Source organism: Danio aesculapii, chromosome 20 (assembly GCF_903798145.1).
Source record: "Danio aesculapii chromosome 20, fDanAes4.1, whole genome shotgun sequence".
NCBI lineage: Eukaryota > Metazoa > Chordata > Actinopteri > Cypriniformes > Danionidae > Danio > Danio aesculapii.
Window position 1 is genome coordinate 42,737,347 of NC_079454.1, and position 22,329 is coordinate 42,759,675.

At 32.6% G+C, this 22,329-nt stretch overlaps 1 protein-coding gene across 1 annotated transcript in view; it reads right to left on the reverse strand.

Moving 5' to 3' along the window:
- Positions 1-22,329, reverse strand: part of slc35f1 (solute carrier family 35 member F1) — a 212,501-nt gene that overhangs the window by 18,799 nt on the left and 171,373 nt on the right. Inside the window, exon 7 of the mRNA XM_056445616.1 lies at positions 15,567-15,721. Coding sequence (XP_056301591.1) covers positions 15,567-15,721 — 155 coding nt within the window. The remainder of the gene's footprint in view (positions 1-15,566; positions 15,722-22,329) is intronic.

Genomic DNA, 22,329 nt, shown 5'->3' on the forward strand with positions numbered 1-22,329 from the left:
CAAGGACATTGTAAAGTCACGACACTTATTTGTTAATTTATTTTTTTAATTTCTATATGTATGTATGTATGTATGCATTTATATGTATTTTTTTATCCGACTGCTTTAAATATGAGCGTTGTGAATGCAATTATTTTATAAGTTACTAACGACTAACAAAAACAATCTAAGTAATGTATTGTGGAAGATATTCAATATCCAGTTCATCCAAATGAAACAATAAAACTGCTGTAATCAATTCTACACACGGCAGAATAAAAAGTCTGTCTTGACCCATTAGTTACAGTTAAAATGAGGTAAAATGACCAGAAAACCACAAGCTTTCATATGTCATTTTCATTGATTTCAACAATTAAAATTAGTCAGCTATTAACCACTGTTCTCAATACAGGCTTTGGTAACAGGAGCATTTAAATTTTCCTGCTGCTGCCTCATTAAAGGAGACAAAAGAGAGATTACAGTAAAAGAGCCAAGACACACGTTCAAATCAATGCTAACAGCCTTCATCTGGAGCACAATCTTTCTAAATCAATCCATAGTTTTTGATTAGCACTTTCTATTCATTAGCAGACTTGATTATCAGCATAATACCTTTTAGTGTATTACTAATGAATAAACGCTGATTTCAAACCAAACGTGAGATCTGGGAACTACAGTATTATTCCAATAGATCTGCATATAATATACACATTGTTGCTTTATGAACGTTTTAATATGTGAACTGATTTATTCTGTAAATTAGTGATGATAATTCTCCTAAATGTAATCTTTTTTTTTCTTTCAACTTAAAATGAAAGGTGCTATGTTTTTAGACATCTTTATATTGATTTTTAAACAACACTTCTGTTTTAACTTTATAACTTAAGAAATCAATATTTGGCCAAATAACCATGTCATATATTTATTTATGATTAAAAAATCTTTTTAAAAAATCTATGTCTGTGTATATGTATAAGTCAAAAGAAGAGGTTATAATTGGCGTTATTAATTTTTTATTTTTTGTTTTTACAAGATTCATCTTAGGTCAGACAGAAAATTATACTCCTTAAATCCAATATAAATAATATTGATATTTAAACAACAGTTCTGTCTGTTGTCAAAACTGATTGGCTGATAGTCATGCGATATTCTGCAATAACAGCAGTCGTACAGCCTCTTCACCCTTGTGTATTACTCCGCCCACATAAGCAGAGGAATAATCTCACTACAGTTTGACAACATAATGTACTTTTAAGGCTTTTTGGGTGAGAATGTAGTTATTTGCATTGCAACTATGCAGTTTATTTATAAGGATAGTGCCTATTTTAAAATATTCAGCGCGTTGGTGGCCATGAGCATGCAGAGCAAAAAAAATTGATGGTTGACAGCCACAAGATGGCAACAGAGACAGCATAAGTCTTTAGAGGAGAAAAACTCAGCTTTTCCTTTTCCTGTTTCAAACTACAGCTGATCAAATCATTATCAGAACAGGTAAGTGAATTTGTAAGTCGATCTCTTTATTTATTTTGTAGTGCTGTATTTATGCCATAGTAATCTGGTAGTGTTTGCTTTACTCTGGCTTTTTGTGGATTAATTATTGTGATATCTCGATTGCAACAGAGACATACTGGGAAACCTCTGTAGACTGATGGCATTTCATGCTGTTCAGCCTTACTGTGCATTCTCACAGAAAGTGGCGAGAGCGTCAAAGTAGCCGGAAGTCATTTCTTTCATTTTAATAGAAGCCTGCAGTAAGCGGCAAGGAGCAGAGTGGCGCATCTTCACCGGTGTCAGCGTCGAGGATAGTTGAAATCAAGTCAACTTTATGGTAATAAGCTGTGATGCGGTTCGGCGGCAACCAATTAAAATGTTGAAGTCCACCGCTTGAGACGAGTCCAGAGAACACAGTCCTGTGAACTTTGGTTCCGTCCACAGTTGCTCCCAAGGGTTTGTTTATTGCAGTTGTCAGATTTCCAATTATTTACAAAGATTTTTTACAGGGAAATACATTTTAAAAATTACTGCCGAGTTACTGATGTGCATTAATGTTATATATATATTTTTTTCATGCTAACTATAACGACTTCAGAATATTTCAGACATATTGGATAAGTGGAGCTAAGCCACAACACACGAAACAACTTGATCTTTCATAGTTAAATGAGTTTGATAAAAAAGTGCAACATTTTCACGCTATAAAGCATGTTTTTATGCGGGAATGTAAGTGATTTGCTGATATGCTGCAATGGCCCCTAGATCAATGTAGCAAACTTTGACGCTCTTGCCGCCTTCGGTGTGAATGCAAAGTTATAATCTTAAAATGTCAGCAAAATCATCTCTTTTGTCTTCACTTTAGACATTATGCTAGAGAATCATCCAAATACTAGCTCTAAAGTGATGTTTGTGAATTAGCAACCGTCAGCTGCATATGTAGTTCCTCGTACAAAAGGATTTTTGAGACTCTCTGTGTTTGGTTTTCTTTTTTATATACACAATTATGCCGTCAAACTGTTGTATAATGCTGTATATCCTCACTGGTGGGGCACTAAGGCAGTCGGCCTGCAGCCTCAAGCCAACTCACGCCCTCACCAGTGCTGATATATACACAAACATCATAAAACCGCTCACTTCAATTGACCAAACAAGAAAGTATCAGGAAAACACAATTATACCCCCTCTCCAGATTTCAAATTATTTCTTCAGTGACCACCAAATGCTTTCAACACAATTCTTATTAACACCCTTAACTATTTAATCTGGACAAACAACCCAGCAGCTGCCAATAAACGACACAGTCCATGAAACCATCAAACAATCTACTTTTCCTCAAGCAACACGGTCTAAACAGACCACAAAGTGCAAACCAAGTGCAAATCAAAGGCTAATTGCAGCGAGAACATGCTTCAGTCACATCCGCAGATGCCAAGATTTCAGGAAATTGAGCAACCTGTCGAGATCAGAACTCAATCATTACAGCTCATTTTTTTTTCCCTCAAATGGCTTGACTGAACTGAACATCCAAGGCTATTGTGGGAAATCAGCTCGATTCAAATTTCAAACACACTCTCATCTACTTCTGTCTGACAAGCGGCAAATCACTGTGGAAAACATGCAAGCACGTTCAGAATGCTCTTAACAGGGGTGGATATATGCCAATATCTGTATGCGCTTTAAGACTCCAAACATCCAGGAGCACCATAGTAAAAATGCTTCTATTTTATATCACATTACATTACATTAAATTATATTACATGACATGACATGACATTAGATTACATTCGATTATATTCTACTATATTACATTACATTACATTATATTGTATAACATTACATTATATTATATTATATTATATTCTACTATATTATATTATATTACATTACGTTACATTATATTATATAACATACCATTACATTATATTCTATTACATTACATTACATTACATTACATTACATTACATTATATTATATTATATTATATTATATTATATTATATTATATTATATTATATTATATTATATTATATTGTATTATATTATATAACATTATATTATATTATATTATATTATATTATATTATATTATATTATATTATATTATATTATATTATATTATATTATATTATATTATATTTTTATTTATTTTAAACCTGTTTTGACATTTTAATCTGTTTTAAATCATTAAAATTATTATTTTATGAATATTTTAATCTTTAAGTTTAGGAACTTTATTATTAGTCTATTATCCGACTGTTTCTGTTTTCCATGTTGTCAACCTTGTCCATCAATTTCTTAACTTGTGATTCAACGGAATTTGCACAAGCATTAAGTTGAACAATTTCATCTTCCGCTCCAGAAATGTGTTCCTCTGCCTTCTTCACGCATTCTTTTATTGATTGCTGACATAATGGCGTCAATTTTATTTGCATGATTTCTTTAATGGCTTGTAACACATCTGCGTTGCTTGGGCCTGGGTTGTTCATATCAGTTATTGTTGTGGCTTCACTGTTGTCATCCTCTTTTTTGTCATCTCTTTTACTTCGTCAGTGTTATCAGAATCATGCAACATTTCTTGAGCCTCGTTATACACCTTTTCTTATGTTCTGTTCTTCTTTTTCGGTGCCATTTTGGTTGTTAAACTTTTATGCTTTCAATAACCAAGAATGTATCAAAAAATTTAAGCGAGTTGAAAGGATTTATATTCAAACTTATGGCAGGGTCGTTATTTCGTATCTTCTCACTACCACTCCATAACCGGAAGTCCATTATTTTAATCTTTTTGTTTTTGTGAAGCACTTTACATTAACACTTTGTATAAAATGTGTTTATCTATTTTCATTAACATAATGCAGAACTGCCAATCATGTGACTTTAAAAAGTATATAATTTATTACTGTACATCATATGTAGATTAAGCTTGTGTAACAACTGACTAACAAATGTGGATAAAAAAGAGCAGCAGTATATAATATAATATAATATAATATAATATAATATAATATAATATAATATAATATAATATAATATAATATAATATAATATAATATAATATAATATAATATAATATAATATAATATAATATAATATAATTATTGATGAATTTTTTTATTTAGCATATTTTATACTAAATATAATAAAATATAATAAAAGTAAAGCTGCAGAAACAAAACAGGCATGATTGTTCTATTATTTCAATATTGGTTTAGAAAATGTAATAAGAATCTTCAAATCTTTATAGAATCATTGAATCAAATATTAGTTTTTAAATTTAAATCCATCAAGACACTATAGACTATATTATATAGAATCTACAAGATACTAAAGAATCTGTTTAGAGATACATTTCCGAGAATCTATTAAGAAAGATAAAAGGGACAGTTCACCTAAAAAATGAAATCTCTATCATCATTTATCACTCTTTACTTGTTCAAAACCTATTTCTGTTGAACATAAAATAAGTTATTTTGAAGAAAGCCAGTTGAGAGTACCTATTGACTTACATAGTAGAAAAAAATACAATGGAAGTCAATTGGTACCACCAACCAGCATTCTTCGAAATATATATTTTTTTGTTTTCAACAGAAGAAAGAAAGCCATAAAGCTTTAAAACCACATCAGGGAGAGTAAATAATCAAGTAATTTTCATTTGTGGGTGAACCATGCCTATAAAATACTGTTATAGAATCTATTTTGAATCATGAAGAAACCTTTGTGGAATCGAATATGATATTATTTTAGAATCCATTTAGAATCTTAGACATAATATAATATTAGAGAATATAATAATAGGTATAGATAATATTATGGAATCCATTTACAATCATCAAGATTCTGTGATAGAATATATATAGTGCTCAGCATAGATGAGTATATGGGTAATATATAACGGAGCATTTGAACAAATCCGATTTATTAAATAGATATATTTATTAAAATAATATTTTAGTCACATAACATCTTTAGAAATGGAAAGATAATAAAATTAAATTCAATCAAAATATTGCGATAAAAAAATTACAAACTACAACATTTCAACTGAATTGTATATTTGTTTTGCTTCTCTTGATTTCTGCTATTTTTGAAAATTTTATTTGATATTTTTCTCTAACATATAAATTTGGGCTACTAATTTTTAATTTTGTAACCTTTCTTGTAAGTTATTTTGTTAGATAAGCTCCAGATTTGGCTTCAGTACTGACTAATCTAATGTATATATACTAATATAATATTGTAAAGCATCCTATAGAAAATATTAATTTAACTGACTCATATATGCTGAGCACTGTATATCGAATCTATTTAGAATCACAGAGAAAGTACTATAGAATCTGTTTAGAATCACTGAGATACTATTATAGAATTTTTACAATGATCGAGATGTTACAGAATTTATCCGGAATCACTGAGATACAGTTATAGAATATTTTTAGAACCACTGAGATACTATTTTAGAATAAACAACCACAAAAATGACAAAATAGATTGCTTGTTAGCAATACATTTCAGAATAAATGCCTTCTATCTGCATACGAATAATGACAGTGCCATGTTGCATGTGAGGTAATGAAGTTAAGTATTTGAAAGAGCATCTCGTGTTTCAGTGGAAGCAAAAGCATGACTGTCAGTATGTAAAAGTCACATGAATGTCACAAATGCCCTTATTAGTGTACTGCAAATAGTGCAGAATCTAAAATATCTCTCATACCTTTCCATACTCATTTAATAACACTCAGTCTTCATTGTAGTCTCAGACTTTAAGGCTCCACTCCCAAGGACTTCGAGTTTGCCTCGTGAGAGCAGAAACCAACTTGTACATGTTTTTTGCTGTTGTTGTTGTTATTGTTATTGTTTGACACTTAACATTACAATAGTACTCATAAACAGTATGATATGCTGCATTTTGCATCTTTTTATAAGTTACAAATAAACTATAACGGTGCTTTCACACCTTGATGTAAGTTTCGAAACATGGTGTGTTTGCCCTTTAGCTCGGTTCATTTGAGCATGTTTGAATCCAGCAATAGTGCTTCGCGCCAAAACAATTGGTCAGAGATCGCCTGAATGAGGCGGTCTCGGCTTGGTTGCAATGTTAAACATTGAAATTCACGCCAACACCCTGGGCTTTGTTTCATTTGGTTAAATAAATAATTAAAGATAGATAGATAGATAGATAGATAGATAGATAGATAGATAGATAGATAGATAGATAGATAGATAGATAGATAGATAGATAGATAGATAGATAGATAGATAGATAGATAGATAGATAGATAGATAGATAGATAGATAGATATAGACAGACAGACAGACAGACAGACAGACAGACAGACAGACAGACAGATAGACAGATAGATAGATATAGATAGATAGATAGATAGATAGATAGATAGATAGATAGATAGATAGATAGATAGATAGATAGATAGATAGATAGATAGATAGATAGATAGATAGATAGATAGATAGATAGATAGATAGATAGATAGGTAGGTAGGTAGGTAGGTAGGTAGGTAGGTAGGAAGGAGGGTGGGTGGATGGATGGATGGATGGATGGATGGAACAATAAACAGAACGATAGATAGAACAATAGAACGATAGATAGAACGATAGATAGATAGATAGATAGATAGATAGATAGATAGATAGATAGATAGATAGATAGATAGATAGATAGATAGATAGATAGATAGATAGATAGATAGATAGATAGATAGATAGATAGATAAGTAGATAGATAGATAGATAGATAGATAGATAGATAGATAGATAGATAGATAGATAGATAGATAGATAGATAGATAGATAGATAGATAGATAGATAGATAGATAGATAGATAGATAGATAGATAGATAAGTAGATAGATAGATAAGTAGATAGATAGATAGATAGATAGATAGATAGATAGATAGATAGATAGATAGATAGATAGATAGATAGATAGATAGATAGATAGATAGATAGATAGATAGATAGATAGATAGATAGATAGATAGATAGATAGATAGATAGATAGATAGATAGATAGATAGATAGATAGAGATAGATAGATACTACTAAATTGACAGCAGCCATTGTATTAAGACGTTCTATTTTTAGCATCTATGTTATGTGATGCTCATATCTGTTGTGATACAAAGATTGTGAGTGTTCCTCACTTACAAGGACTTTGGGTTTGCCTCGTGTACAGGAGCAGAAAGCAGGTTGCAGAAGACAAAAGGCCAGACAGGAAAATATAGGAGAGGGTCTGAGCGGAGACTGCAGGTGCAGATACAGACAGCAATAACAGCAGCGTGCAGAGATTTCAGAGAGCTTCGCTTCATATGACCACATTACAAATGGCTCTGACATTCAGTGCAGGGCTGAAGAGGATTCATTTGGAGGCTCTTCATGTCTGCCGCGTCTCTTGCATTGATGTAACCCCTATACCCTTTATGTGTACAGCGACCAGACCAAACAACAATACTGAGGAACACGCTGAGAATATTCTTTGTATCACAACTGATATGAGCATCACAGAGTTAAGATACTAAACAATAGTGTTATTTAAAGTTAGCGTGAACTGGAGGTTGCTGCACTGTAAAAAATAATATTGTTGTCTTCACTATTTTTGGTGAATCAAATGAACTTTTCTTGTCAACTCAACTTACATCAAGCTGGAGTGCATTTACCAAACAATGACGTAACCTGCGGCTGATGCAGTATGATGCATCATTTGGGAAATGAATGATGTAGTGACAAGTGTTTCCCAAAATCAACGCAGGCTCATTCTGAAAACATAGCCCTATATCAATTTCTAGGGAACATGAATTTTGTAGCCAGAGCAACTTATGGCTACATTCCATCTTTAAAACAAACGCTACGAAGCGGTATGACATCATTCCTTTTTGCGCTTACCAGCTAAACGTTTAACACCGTATGGACAGATTTCCCACTGTTACCAGTTTGCTCAGTGGTTCGCCATGTATGTCGGCGGACTTGAGACGCAGAGAGTAGTTGACTACAATGACGGTATTCGAGTCCAGTGAAGAACAGTTCCAGAAAGCATGAGAGACAAAAACAGAATGGGGGTCAGATGGTGCTTTTGAAATGAATTCAATTAGAAGTACAAACGCGTGTGAAAAGTGTAAATAAACGAGACCAACTGTCAAGTAGAGAGGCTTTGTTAAAGATGTTTGAATGACTGTTAGTCAATATCTAGCCAACTGGAAAATATTTAAATCGCATTATCTGTGTTATATTTCATCTGCAACAACAATACTGAACTTATATAAAGACGTGTTTGGACGTCTGAACGTCTGAATGCAGAATTATCCAAAGACCTGATGAGATTTCTCTGCATGAAAGACTCATGAATGGGAGATTAACCTGCTGCTGCTTCTCCAATAAGGTAGGAAATTAAATATGACAGAAATGTGGATGATGTGTAGATGATTAACAAGGGCATAACTAAGCAACTAAGCAACACAACAATCTGTTAAAGAGGAAGTAGTATGTCCCAAACAGTGCACACTCTTCTGTATCTTCCTTAACAAAAAAAGTACATACTTTTAGGGCGTAGTATAAGTATGTAAGTTGGGACACAGCATAAGACTTTCTGCCAAATACTAGAAAGGTCATATACAGTACAGATACATTTATTGAATAGCCTACTGTAAATTAAAACCATTAATGTATCCGGCATGTTTTTGTTTTCACAAGCTGTGGAGATGTAATGTAAATTTCACCTTGTAAATCATTGGTCATACCTTTCGTCATGCGCCATGGCTGTTCAAAATGGCATAGATGATTTCAAAGTGCACTATGAATTGTATATGTGCATATAAACAATATGCCTGTTGTCTTTCCAGTGCTTCACACATCTACTGCAATAATGAACAGGATATTTTTTTTAAAAGTCTTTGTGTATGAGCTTTCACCAGCATATGCTGACAAATTTAATTAATGGATGTGATGTACAGCACAGTCATGTAATTTTTTTTAAGGTGACATGATTGGCAGTCCTGCATAATGCTAATTAAAATAGATAAAGACACTTGAATCTAAAGCAGTTTTTAAAGCAATAGCAAAACAATATAGCATGCATATTTATGTACATTTCAAAATGTATGAAAACACCTAAAATACAATAAAAGATTAAAGATAAATATTTTACATTTTCTGCATCTGTCCTGAAATAAAAATACTCATTAATAATTTATTATATTATATTATATTACATTACATTACATTACATTACATTACATGACATTATATTATATTATATTATATTATATTATATTATATTATATTATATTATATTATATTATATTATATTATATTATATTATATTATATTATATTATATTATATTTATTGTATTATATTATATTATATTATATTATATTATATTATATTATATTATATTATATTATATTATATTTATTGTATTATATTATATTATATTATATTATATTATATTAATTATATTATATTATATTATATTATATTATATTATATTATATTATATTATATTATATTATATTATATTATATTATATTATATTATAAAATAAATATACTATTATACTATAAGCATAAGTCATTTGACTTGCTCATTATAATGGCAAATGCGTACCTTGGCTCGAAGGGTCAAAGTAAAGAATCTTGGTCTGATTCTGGAGTCAGATCTGAATTTCAGTAGTCATGTAAAAGCAGTAACTAAATCCGCATACTACTATCTCAAAAACATATACATGAATAAGACGCTTTGTTTCCAGTGAGGACTTGTTCATGCTTTTATCACCAGCAGGGTGGATTACTGTAATGGACTCCTCACCGGCCTTCCCAAAAAGACAGTCAGACAGTTGCAGCTAATCCAGAACACTGCTGCCAGGATTCTGACCAGAACCAGAAAATCAGAGCACATCACACCTGTCCTCAGGTCTTTACACCGGCTCCCAGTTACATTCAGAATAGGTTTTTTTGCACTTTGAATCGCCACTGTGTATGAAATGTGCAATAGAAACTATACACTTGCCTTGCCTTACAAAACTATTGTTAAAAAAATCTTACTGTACTCATCCATTCATAAAAGCACATGATTTCTGGAACCGTTCTTCACCGGACTCAAACCCCGTCATAGTGGTCAACTCCTCTCTGCATCTAAAGTCCACCAATGTACGTGTCGAGCTACCGGACAAACTAGTAAAAACGTCCACATGCAGGTAAGCGGTCAGCTGGTAAGCGAGAAAGGAAAGGCATCATACCAACCCCTAGACTTTGTTTTAAAGACGTATTCGTACCTCTGGCTACATAATTTGAGATTTCCAGAAACTTATATAGAGCTACGTTTTCAGAATGAGCCTGTGTTGATCAAAACGCACAGTAAAAAATATCCGTAAATTAGCAGTTTTCCTTATTTTATGAATCATGTCTTTATTTTTCCCCATTTATTTTTGCTTTTGAATTACATTATGGGAGCTTGATCCTTCTTCCAACAACTTTTAACCTTCAAAGCTTTGAAACAGTGACTTTTATTAACAGTTTTAATAGTTTAAAGTGATATACTGTCTGGGTTGGTGTTTAATATTATGGTACAAACCTTGTAATAAACTGCCAGTACAATTTTTTTTACAGACATTTTTCTCAAAATATTATTTCTTATAAATTATATTATTTTTAACTAGTCACTTTGTTAAACTTTTTTTCAACATCAAAATTCAACAGAGCAGAGATCAAGGTCCCATAATGCAATTCACAACGGTAAATAAACAGAAAACACTTCCCGAAATACAGAAGCTGTTAACAGATATTTTTTTACAGCGAGTCTCAGACATTATATATGTATACGGTATATGCACATAAATGAATAATTTCACCACATATATGAAAGGCTTCTGCCAGTGCAATCGGAGAAAGAGACGGAGAAGACTGCTGAGCCTCTTCACACAAGGACACTGAAAAACAAAGCCAGCGATGCTTTAGATGTGATTACAGCTTTAGTTGTCAGTAAAAATGGATTCCACCGAGCCACTTCCAACTTTCCCCGGCAAACAGAGACAACACGCAGTAACCCAGAGGCTTGTTTCAAATCCATCACTCTAATTGTGTTTCATGAATGCTGAAGCTCAAGGTCCCAATGCATTCACCTATAGCAGAAACAAAAACGCCGAGGCATTTTATTCACCAGCAAAACACCACCTTCAATAGTGCTGGAACCATTAAAACGAATCAGTGTGATAATAATAGCATATAATAATCAGTTCAAAGGAAAGCAGAGGCTGTTTTTTGTCCTCCAGACAGTGTAATCGCTGCTAGACGAAGGAAAAGTTTAAATGGAAAAGCAGTTTAAAACACTGTGCTCATTGTACAGTATGACTGATGGCTTTGTTCAGTGATGGTTTTAGATTTAATGGCGCGGTTTAAAAAAATGAAGTCTGGATCTTTTGCTGAAATCCCCTGATAGATTGTCTTGGTGCTTCAGTGAAAAGATCGTTGCGCATTCTTTTAAAGATGTTGTATTGTGAATCCGTATAGACGCAATGCAGGTTTTTCGAGTGGTGAGGTGCAAACTATTCAGCCCAGCAAACTCAAAACCTTCAAGTAGGCATTGCTGCAGTCCAAGCAATACCCGTGATATTTAAAATAAATGACTTTTATAAAGGCCTTTTGTTAAAGCAAGGACGAGAACTATAATAGTAAAAATGTTGTTGAGACTAAATTATAAGGCAGCCGCTTCTGTCTTATTTAGTGCCACATTTAACTGTCGATAAATATCAGGCAGACAGTTATTTACTGTATATTATTACATAGCTGTCTGGAATACTTGATTCTGATTGGTCAGTTGCTATATTCCAAGGTATATTTTTTCCAGACAACAACCGCTGAAACTAATAACACTGGCTCATCGGGGTACTTTGAATTATTTAGAGATGCAGTGCAGGTTTTTCGAGTGGTGTGGTGCAAACTACTCAGTCCAACAAACTCAAAACTTTCAAGTAGGCATTGCTGCAGTCCAAGCGATACCCTTGATATATAAAATAAATGACTTTTATACTGGCATTTTTTTTACAGCAAGGATGAGAACTATAATAATAAAAACGTAGTCGAGACAGAATTGCAAGGCAGCGCTTCTGTCTTATTTAGTGCCACGCTCAACTGTCGATAAATATCAGGCAGGCAGTTATTTACTGTATATTATTACACGGCTGTCTGGAATACTTGATTCTGATTGGTTGGTTACTATACTCCAAGATATGTTATACCCGGACAACAACCGCTGAAACTAATAACACTGGCTCATCGGGGTACTCTGAATTATTAAGAGATGCAGTGCAGGTTTTTCGAGTGGTGTGGTGCAAACTACTCAGCCCAACAAACTCAAAACTTTCAAGTAGGCATTGCTGCAGTCCAAGCAATACCCTTGATATATAAAATAAATGACTTTTATACAGGTGTTTTTTTACAGCAAGGATGATAACTATAATAATAAAAATGTAGTCGTGACAGAATTGCAAGGCAGCGCTTCTGTCTTATTTAGTGCCACGCTCAACTGTCGATAAATATCAGGCAGGCAGTTATTTACTTTATATTATTACACGGCTGTCTGGAATACTTGATTCTGATTGGTTGGTTGCTATATTCCAAGGTATGTTATTCCCGGACAACAACCGCTGAAACTAATAACACTGGCTCATCGGGGTACTTTGAATTATTTAGAGATGCAATGCAGGATTTTGGAGTGGTGAGGTGCAAACTACTCAGCCCAACAAACTCAAAACTTTCAAGTAGGCATTGCTGCAGTCCAAGCGATACCCTTGATATATAAAATAAATGACTTTTATACTGGCGTTTTTTTACAGCAAGGATGAGAACTATAATAATAAAATTGTAGTCGAGACAGAATTGCAAGGCAGCGCTTCTGTCTGATTTAGTGCCACGCTCAACTGTTGATAAATATCAGGCAGGCAGTTATTTACTGTATATTATTACACGGCTGTCTGGAATACTTGATTTTGTTTGATTGGTTGCTATACTCCAAGATATGTTATTCCCGGACAACAACCGCTGAAACTAATAACACAGGCTCATCGGGGTACTTTGAATTATTTAGAGATGCAATGCAAGTTTTTGGAGTGGTGTGGTGCAAACTACTCAGCCCAACAAACTCAAAACTTTCAAGTAGGCATTGCTGCAGTCCAAGCGATACCCTTGATATATAAAATAAATGACTTTTATACAGGTGTTTTTTTACAGCAAGGATGAGAACTATAATAATCTGTCAATAAATATCAGGCAGGCAGTTAAATATATATTATTTCATGGCTGTCTGGAATACTTGATTCTGATTGGTCAGTTGCCATACTCAAATACATTATGAACAGCAGCTACACTAGTCATTTTCTTTGTTTGCTATTTCCACCAGGGGATGCCCATTCCAAAGCCTCTACAGATGATGCCCACCATCGAGGACTTCGAGGACAACACATACATTTAATACACAAACACACTTCATTAAACAATTAATGATTAAAGTATTGCATTATTTGCAAACTAGTTATTTATGAATAGTTGATGCTATTTTAAGATAAATCAGAATGCGTAAGTAAATGATTAATAAACTATTTAAATTAACATTTATAATTCTTATTATTCAGACATACTAATAGTCAATTTGTTTGTTAATAAATGCTTTATTAAGTCAAATTCATCAAGTTTTGTGACCTAAAGTGAGGACTTGTTTATGCTTTATAAATCTCTAATAAATGAAAATTTAATAAATGAAATTAAAGGCTCAGTTATATTCTAAACAGGAAAAAAAATTAATAAATGACTTCATTAATTCTATTCATTTGAAAATGAAACTGTATCAAATGTTATGAAAAAGGAAAAAAGAAATTAGCTAAAATTACTCTCACTATTATTAGATTGTGTCTGCGCCAATAGCCTAGTGGTTAAGTGCGCCAACATATAGCACCATGGTGCTCACGGCAAAGCGTGTTTGATTCACGGCTCGAGGTCCTTTGCCCAACCTTCCCCTCTCTCTGTTCCCAACTATTTCCTGCACTGAAAAAAAGTGCTGCATGCAAAACTGTTGCAAACAATTTATTTGTGTTGAATTTAAACAAACAAATTTAATTTAATAATGTTCAACTTAATTTATTAAATTCAGCCCAAATAAATAGTTTACAACCACTCAACGTAAAAAAAAATTGAGTAAATCCAAGGAATCATCTTTGAATAATCTTTTTCAGTGTGTCATTTCTCTGCACTATTCTGTCAATTAAAGGTTAAAATCCCCTAAAAATTATTATAAAAATATATTTTAGATTGTTGTTGTTCTATCCAATTTTATTTAATTGTATTAATTTCTAATTGTATTTTCGACACTCCTGGGGTGAGCAAAATAATCTTATGTTAAAAGGAAAAACAAGATTATTTTGCTTACCCTATTGGCAGATTATTTTGCTTGTTTTAAGGAAAAACTCACTTAATATTCGCATACTATTTCCGAAAACAAGACAATATGTTTTGCTTGTCTAGAAAATGTTTCTTGATTTAAGAATTATTTAATATTTGGAGTGGACAAAAAATAAAAAAGTAAAAAAATTAATTTTTTGCAGTGTAGCTATTTAAACTACCCCAATGTGTACAACAAGAAAGAAAAAAGAAGTAGCTTTGATACTCTGGGGAAGAATGTCTGAGTGTATCAATTACATCAGGTTTCCTCTTTTTTCTTGTGCTTGATTCTTAAAACGGCTCTCCTATGAATAGTCAGTCACTGAAATGGCCCCCCGCCAATTTAAGTTTGAGACCCCTGTTATAAAGTGTTACCATATCTTGTAATGCGCAGGACTGTATATCAACCGTATATGTAATGTAAAGATTGCTTGAAATAGTTGAAACCGTGATCATGATGATTCCATTTCCATCTCATTTTCGGCAAAAATGAAAAAAAAAAAAAAAAAAAATCACGATTTTGGATTGCAAGATGGTATTATACTGAAGTCACCAAGACACCATTGAAGAAAAGACATCCGCAGGAGAGAGAAGGGTGATGCACAGACATTCAGCATCTGCTTTGACAGTAATGAGGAGACTGTTTTTAATCTGACCTTGTACTGGAAGAGGAAGAGTCCGCAGAAGAGGCTGTACAGGTCGGCTGTGAGCAGAGACAGATTGACCGCTGTTGCGCTGGTTCTCTTGATCACCACAGGCATGAAGCTGTACAGGCCAAACATACACGCGCTGAAGCCAATGTACAGAAGCCCTGACAGGACACAAAGACATACAGCAATAAAGTCTCATTAATACATCCTGCATTATTTATTATAAGATTATAGATCTAAAAAATGTGTAAAATTATAGGTCAAATTATTGTTTTTCAGAGTAATAGTATTACTAGTAGTACTACTGTTATTATTCAGTTTTTAAAATAATTGTATATTTATTTCCAACACAGGTTCATTCAGAAAATGTAGTTCCATGGACGTTTCTGGAGACCGCGAATTATGTAGCTGGAGGTACATATGGCTACATATAATTTTTTAAATGAATGCTACGGGGCGGTATGATGCTGTTCCGCGTTTCCTGCTCACCAGCTGACCGATTACCTCTGTGTGGAGGGCTTTCCCCCTGCAACCAGTTTGTCTAGTTAGCTCGCCATGTACGTCGCCGGACTTAAGACGCAGAGAGGAGTTTACCACGATGGGGTTCGAGTCCGCGGAAGAGCGGTTCCAGAAATCAGGTAAGACAAAAACAATTCAAAAAATAAAATGAACAAGTAAATAACAGGGTGAAAGTGTAGTAAAATCTGAAAATGTGGTAAAAATCAGACGGGGGCTTTTCTTTTTCTGGACGGCTTTTGTAAATTGTTGGTTGGGTTTAGGGAAGTAAGTGGGTGGGCGGTTCAATCAATAAAATTGGTTGGGTTTAGGGAAGGAGGAGGGTGGGTCAGTCGATTGGTCGGTCGGCCAGTCAGTCATTCGGTCATTCAGTCAGTCAGACAGACAGTCAGTCAACAGCTGGTGGGTTTACGTGAGAACAGCAGGCGCGAATGGCACTCGTGAGAGAAATTTGAGATATGAAAAAGCACAAAAAGCGTCCTCTCGTGTATTTGCGAAAACAAAAACTGCAAAATTACGTACCTCCTGGGATGTATTTCGTGGTATCTAGAAACGTCCATAGGACTACGTTTTCAGAATGAGCCTGGGTTGTATAACTCTTTAAATTATTAACAAGAAATATAAAAGAATTACGAATAATGTTACAATACAATGATAAAAATGTATTATTATTATTATTTTTTTTTTTTTTAAACCAGACTATTACGTGTAGTTATTATTATTATTATTATTGATAAAAATATGATTATTATTTAATAATAATAATAGAATAATACATGCAGTGGATAAAAAAAAAAAAAAACTCTAATTTTCTAAAGAATGTCTAAAAACAACCTTGGGTGTTTCGTTCTGTTGAGTTTTATGTTTTATTTTAATTATATTATCATTACGTAAGAAGAAATTAACTATAAATTATTATTTTGTGTTATTTTTAAATATTTTTTTTAAAAACCAGTTCCAGATCACTTCTTGATTACACACACAGCGGAAGCTGATCAGAACTTATTCATGGACTACTATACAGTATACACACTCCTCACACACACTCAGGGCTGAGTCTTGTTTTCCTATAGTGAGCATTGCAAAGCATTTTCCTGTATTGTCTACCTGTATTTCTGACCTTTATTTTGTTTTACTGTTAATGTTTGCCACCTGCCTCGACCTTTCTCTCTGTTACATTGATTAAACTTTGTACTATCTGCATGCTACCGTCTCTCCCTTGATCAAACCTTGCCTCTATGACCTCTCTTTAATGAAGCTGAAATTTGGATCCAACCTTTTTAACCCCTAACTCATAACAATTATATTACATCAAAAATTTACATATTTATTTTATACATGTATTTTATTTATCTAACAGGGCTTCAAGGTGGCGCAATGGGTAGCACGATCGACTAACATCGTCGCTGGTTCAAGCCTCAGCTGGGTCAGTTGGCATTTCTGTGTGGAGTTTGCATGTTCTCCCCGTGTTCCTGTGGGTTTCCTCCAGGTAAACTGGGTGGGCTAAGTTGTACGTAGTGTGGGTGTTTGATTGAGTGTGTATGGATGTTTCCTGCAGCTGGAAGGGCATCCGCTGCGTAAAACATATGCTGGATAAGTTGGTGGTTCATTCTGCTGTGGCAACCCCAGATTAATAAAGGAATTAAGCCGAAAAGAAGATGAATGAATGAAGGAAAACATCTAACATAATTTTATATATAGTGACAAAAATAATCGAATATGTACTGTATGTAAAGTCAATTAAATGAATTAAATTTAATATAAGTAGCCATTTACAATGTATTCCATCAGTTAAACTGTTCAGTAAGAAGTCTATAAAATAGTATTAACATGTGCAGCATTTAATTTAATAATATATTGTTAAATGCTGAGATGAACACGACTAAAAAATAAATGCTTTGGTAAAACATTTCACTGTTAGTTCACATTAACTAATGTTGTGCGAACACTTACATTATATTATATTATATTATATTATGTTATGTTATGTTATGTTATGTTATGTTATGTTATATTATGTTATGTTATGTTATGTTATATAATGTTATGTTATGTTAATTATGTTATGTTATATAATGTTATGTTATGTTATATTATGCTATGTTATGTTATGTTATGTTATGTTATGTTATGTTATGTTATGTTATGTTATGTTATGTTATGTTATGTTATATCATGTCATGTCATGTTATGTTATGTTGTTATGTTATATTATAATATATTATGTTATGTTATATAATGTTATGTTATGTTAATTATGTTATGTTATATAATGTTATGTTATGTTATAATATAGTATGTTATGTTATGTTATATTATGCTATGTTATGTTATGTTATGTTGTTATGTTATGTTATGTTATGTTATGTTATGTTATGTTATGTTATGTTATGTTATGTTATATCATGTCATGTCATGTTATGTTATGTTATGTTATGTTATGCTGTGTTATGTTATATTATATCATATCATATCATATCATGTCATGTCATGTCATGTCATGTCATGTCATGTCATATTATATCATGTCATGTCATGTCATGCTATGCTATGCTATGCTATGCTATGTTATGTTATGTTATATTATATTATGTTATGTTATGTTATGTTATGTTATGTTATGTTATAATATGTTATGTTATGTTATATTATAATATATTATGTTATGTTGTTATGTTATATTATAATATATCATGTTATGTTATGTTATGTTATGTTATAATATATTATGTTATATTATGTTATGTTATGTTATGTTATGTTATGTTATGTTATGTTATATCATGTCATGTCATGTTATGTTATGTTATGTTATGTTGTTATGTTATGTTATGTTATATTATATTATATCATATCATGTCATGTCATGTCATGTCATGTCATATTATATCATGTCATGTCATGTCATGCTATGCTATGCTATGCTATGTTATGTTATATTATATTATATTATATTATATTATATTATATTATATTATATTATATTATATTATATTATATTATATTATATTATATTATATTATGTTCATTTTTGCCAACTATTGGCACACCTATTACACAGCGGATGCCCTTCCAGCCGCAACCCAGTACCGGGAAAATATAATTTTCCCAGTTACAATATACAGTATATGAAGGTGGTTCATTCCTCTGTGGCGACCCCTGATTAATAAAAGGACTAAGCCGAAAAGAAAATGAATGAATGAATAATATACGGAAGTGATGGCATATTATATTATATTCTAATACATTTACAAACTGTTAAATCATTTCAATTAATAATACGAGACAATTGTGATACAATACTATTAACTTCTCCAAAATGCTTGATTCTGATTGGTCAATTATTCCATTGTTGTGCTAACTAATATTATAATTCATGACTGATGATAAACAATCTAGCTATATTAAATGTTAATTAGGCAGGTTTTTGTATTACATTTAATAACTTTTTCTGTCCATAATAAAACATCAAATCAATATTTCACATCCTTTTCTTTTTTATTTGCTAGCAATCATGTAATATAATTCGCATCAAGCACTTGATCTGTTTATTTGGTGATAATTGCTGTACTTCATCTCTTATTTACAATGCATACCCATTCATGGCTATGTTATTCATATAATAAACAATGCATTAAACACAAATAATAACTATGCGCTATTATGAACACCTCTATATAATGCATTATGTGTACATGCTTCACAGAAAATATATAAAGAGCTATTATCATATTATTGTTGCTCAGCATTATATTGCAGGTTTAAGGAAGCACAATAAGGAAGCACAATATTAGATTTTTTTTTTTTTAAGTCAGCAGCTGTGATATTCTGCCCCTTGTTCATCCAGCACAATCATAATGAAATTGGATGGCACAAAAAAATGTAATTATTCACTCGTGTTTTTCTCGGGCCATTCATTTCCAAATGCATTCGTAAAGGACACAAGTTTTATTCCGGCAGATGGAGAGGCAAGCAGAAATGGAGACAGATAATGATAATTTGTTTTGAAGCTGAAAAAAAGCAGACAATGCTAACAAAATCTGCCTTCTGTCTGGCAGACCATCAAGCCACTAATTTATAATTCCTAGATGAACTGCTTTTTTTTTTAACATTCTTCGTATCTCAGTTTGGGAAGTAATGAAAAGATGGAGGAAAAACCAAGATACAACAATAATAATACTGATTATGTGACTATGGGTCAATCAATCAATCAATCAATCAATCAATCAATCAATCAATCAATCAATCAATCAATCAATCAATCAATCAATCAATCAATCAATCAATCAATCAATCAATCAATCAATCAATCAAAAGTAAAATATTATTATTATTATTATTATTATTATTATTATTATTATTATTATTATAATTATTATTATTATTATTATTATTATTTCTTTTAAATTCGGCTTAGTCCCTTGGTTCATCAGGGTTTTTACACAGCAGATGCCCTTCCAGCTGCAACCCAGTACTGGGAAACATCCATACACACTCATACACACACACACTATAGTCAATTTAGTTAATTAAATCACCTGACATTCACTGCAAAGAGTTCAATTTTAGTCTCATTAGACCAGAGAATTTAGTTTCTTATGGTCTGAGAGTCCTTCAGATGCCTTTTGGCAAATTCCAGGCGAGGAGTGGCTTCCGTCTGGCCCCTCTACCATCCAGGCCTGATTGGTGGATTGCTGTAGAGATGGTTGTCCTTCTGTAAAGTTCTCCTTTCTCCACAGAAGAACACTGGAGCTCAGACAGATTGACCATCGAGTTACTGATCACCTCCCTGACTGAGGCCCTTCTACCCCGATCACTCAGCTTAGATGGCCGGCCAGCTCTAGCAAGAGTTCTGGTCGTTTCAAACATTTCCACTTACGGATGATAGAGGTCACTGTGCTCAGTGGAACTTTCAGAGCAGCATAAATTTTTCTGTAACCTTCCCCAGCCTTGTGCCTCAAGACAATCCTGTCTCGGAGGTCTCCAGACAATCCCTTTGTCTTCATGCTTGGTTTGTGCTTTGACATGCACTGTCAACCCTGGGACCTTATATTGACAGGTGTATGCCTTTTCAAATCATGTCCAATCAACTGAATTTACCACAGGTGAACTCCAATTAAGCTATATATATATATATATATATATATATATATATATATATATATATATATATATATATATATATATATATATATATATATATATATATATATATATATATATGATAATTTATATCAATTTAATGTCATGTTTCAATACAGTATAATTAAAACCTTACTTTTATTATTATTGTTATTGTTTAACTACATAAATGGATTATGATTTAGATTATATTAGATTAATATCTTCGTCAGCTGAGGAAGTTTAACCTCCCAAAGGGGCTGCTGAAACAGTTCTACACCTCCATCATTGAATCAGTCATCTGCACATCAATAACTGTCTGGTTTAGCTCAGCTACTAAATACGACCTCCAAAGACTACGTCGAATAGTTCGGACTGCTGAGCGAATCACTGGTACAACCCTTCCTACTCCCCAAGAACTGTACTTATCCAGAGCGAGCAGAAGGGCTGCCAAAATCACTCTGGACCCCTCACACCCAGCACACTGCCTCTTTGAACTTTTACCTTCTGGTCGACGCTACAGAGCACTGCGCACCAGAACAGCCCGACACAGAAACAGTTTCTTCCCTCAGGCAATCCATCTCATGAACACTTGATGATAATAATTGCGGAACCAACATCACTACTTGCTATACACTTTTATACACATATACACTTATTTAACAACACACTTTACATGCCAATTTGCACATAACAGCTGCACATATAACGTTGTATATAGTAATAAACATGTACATACACTTGTCAATCTGTATATTTGCACTCACTACTTACTTCTATTTTTAAAAAAATATATTTATTATCTGTTTTTTGTCCTGTCTCTGTAATCCTGTTGCACTGTAGAAGCTCTGTCACGAAAACAAATTCCTCGTATGTGTGAACATACCTGGCAATAAAGCTCTTTCTGATTCTGATTCTGATTATAGATCTAAAAATGCATAAGATTATGCATCAAGATTGTTGTTTTTAGGAGTAATGGTTTTATTATTATCCTTTTTTTTATAATTGTATTATATTTCTTTAAATTATGACGTTATTATAAACAAGAAATATAAAATTATCATGTTTCAAAACAATAATAAAAAACTTACAATTAGTATTTTTAGTAGTAGTAATCCAAACCCCAAATCAG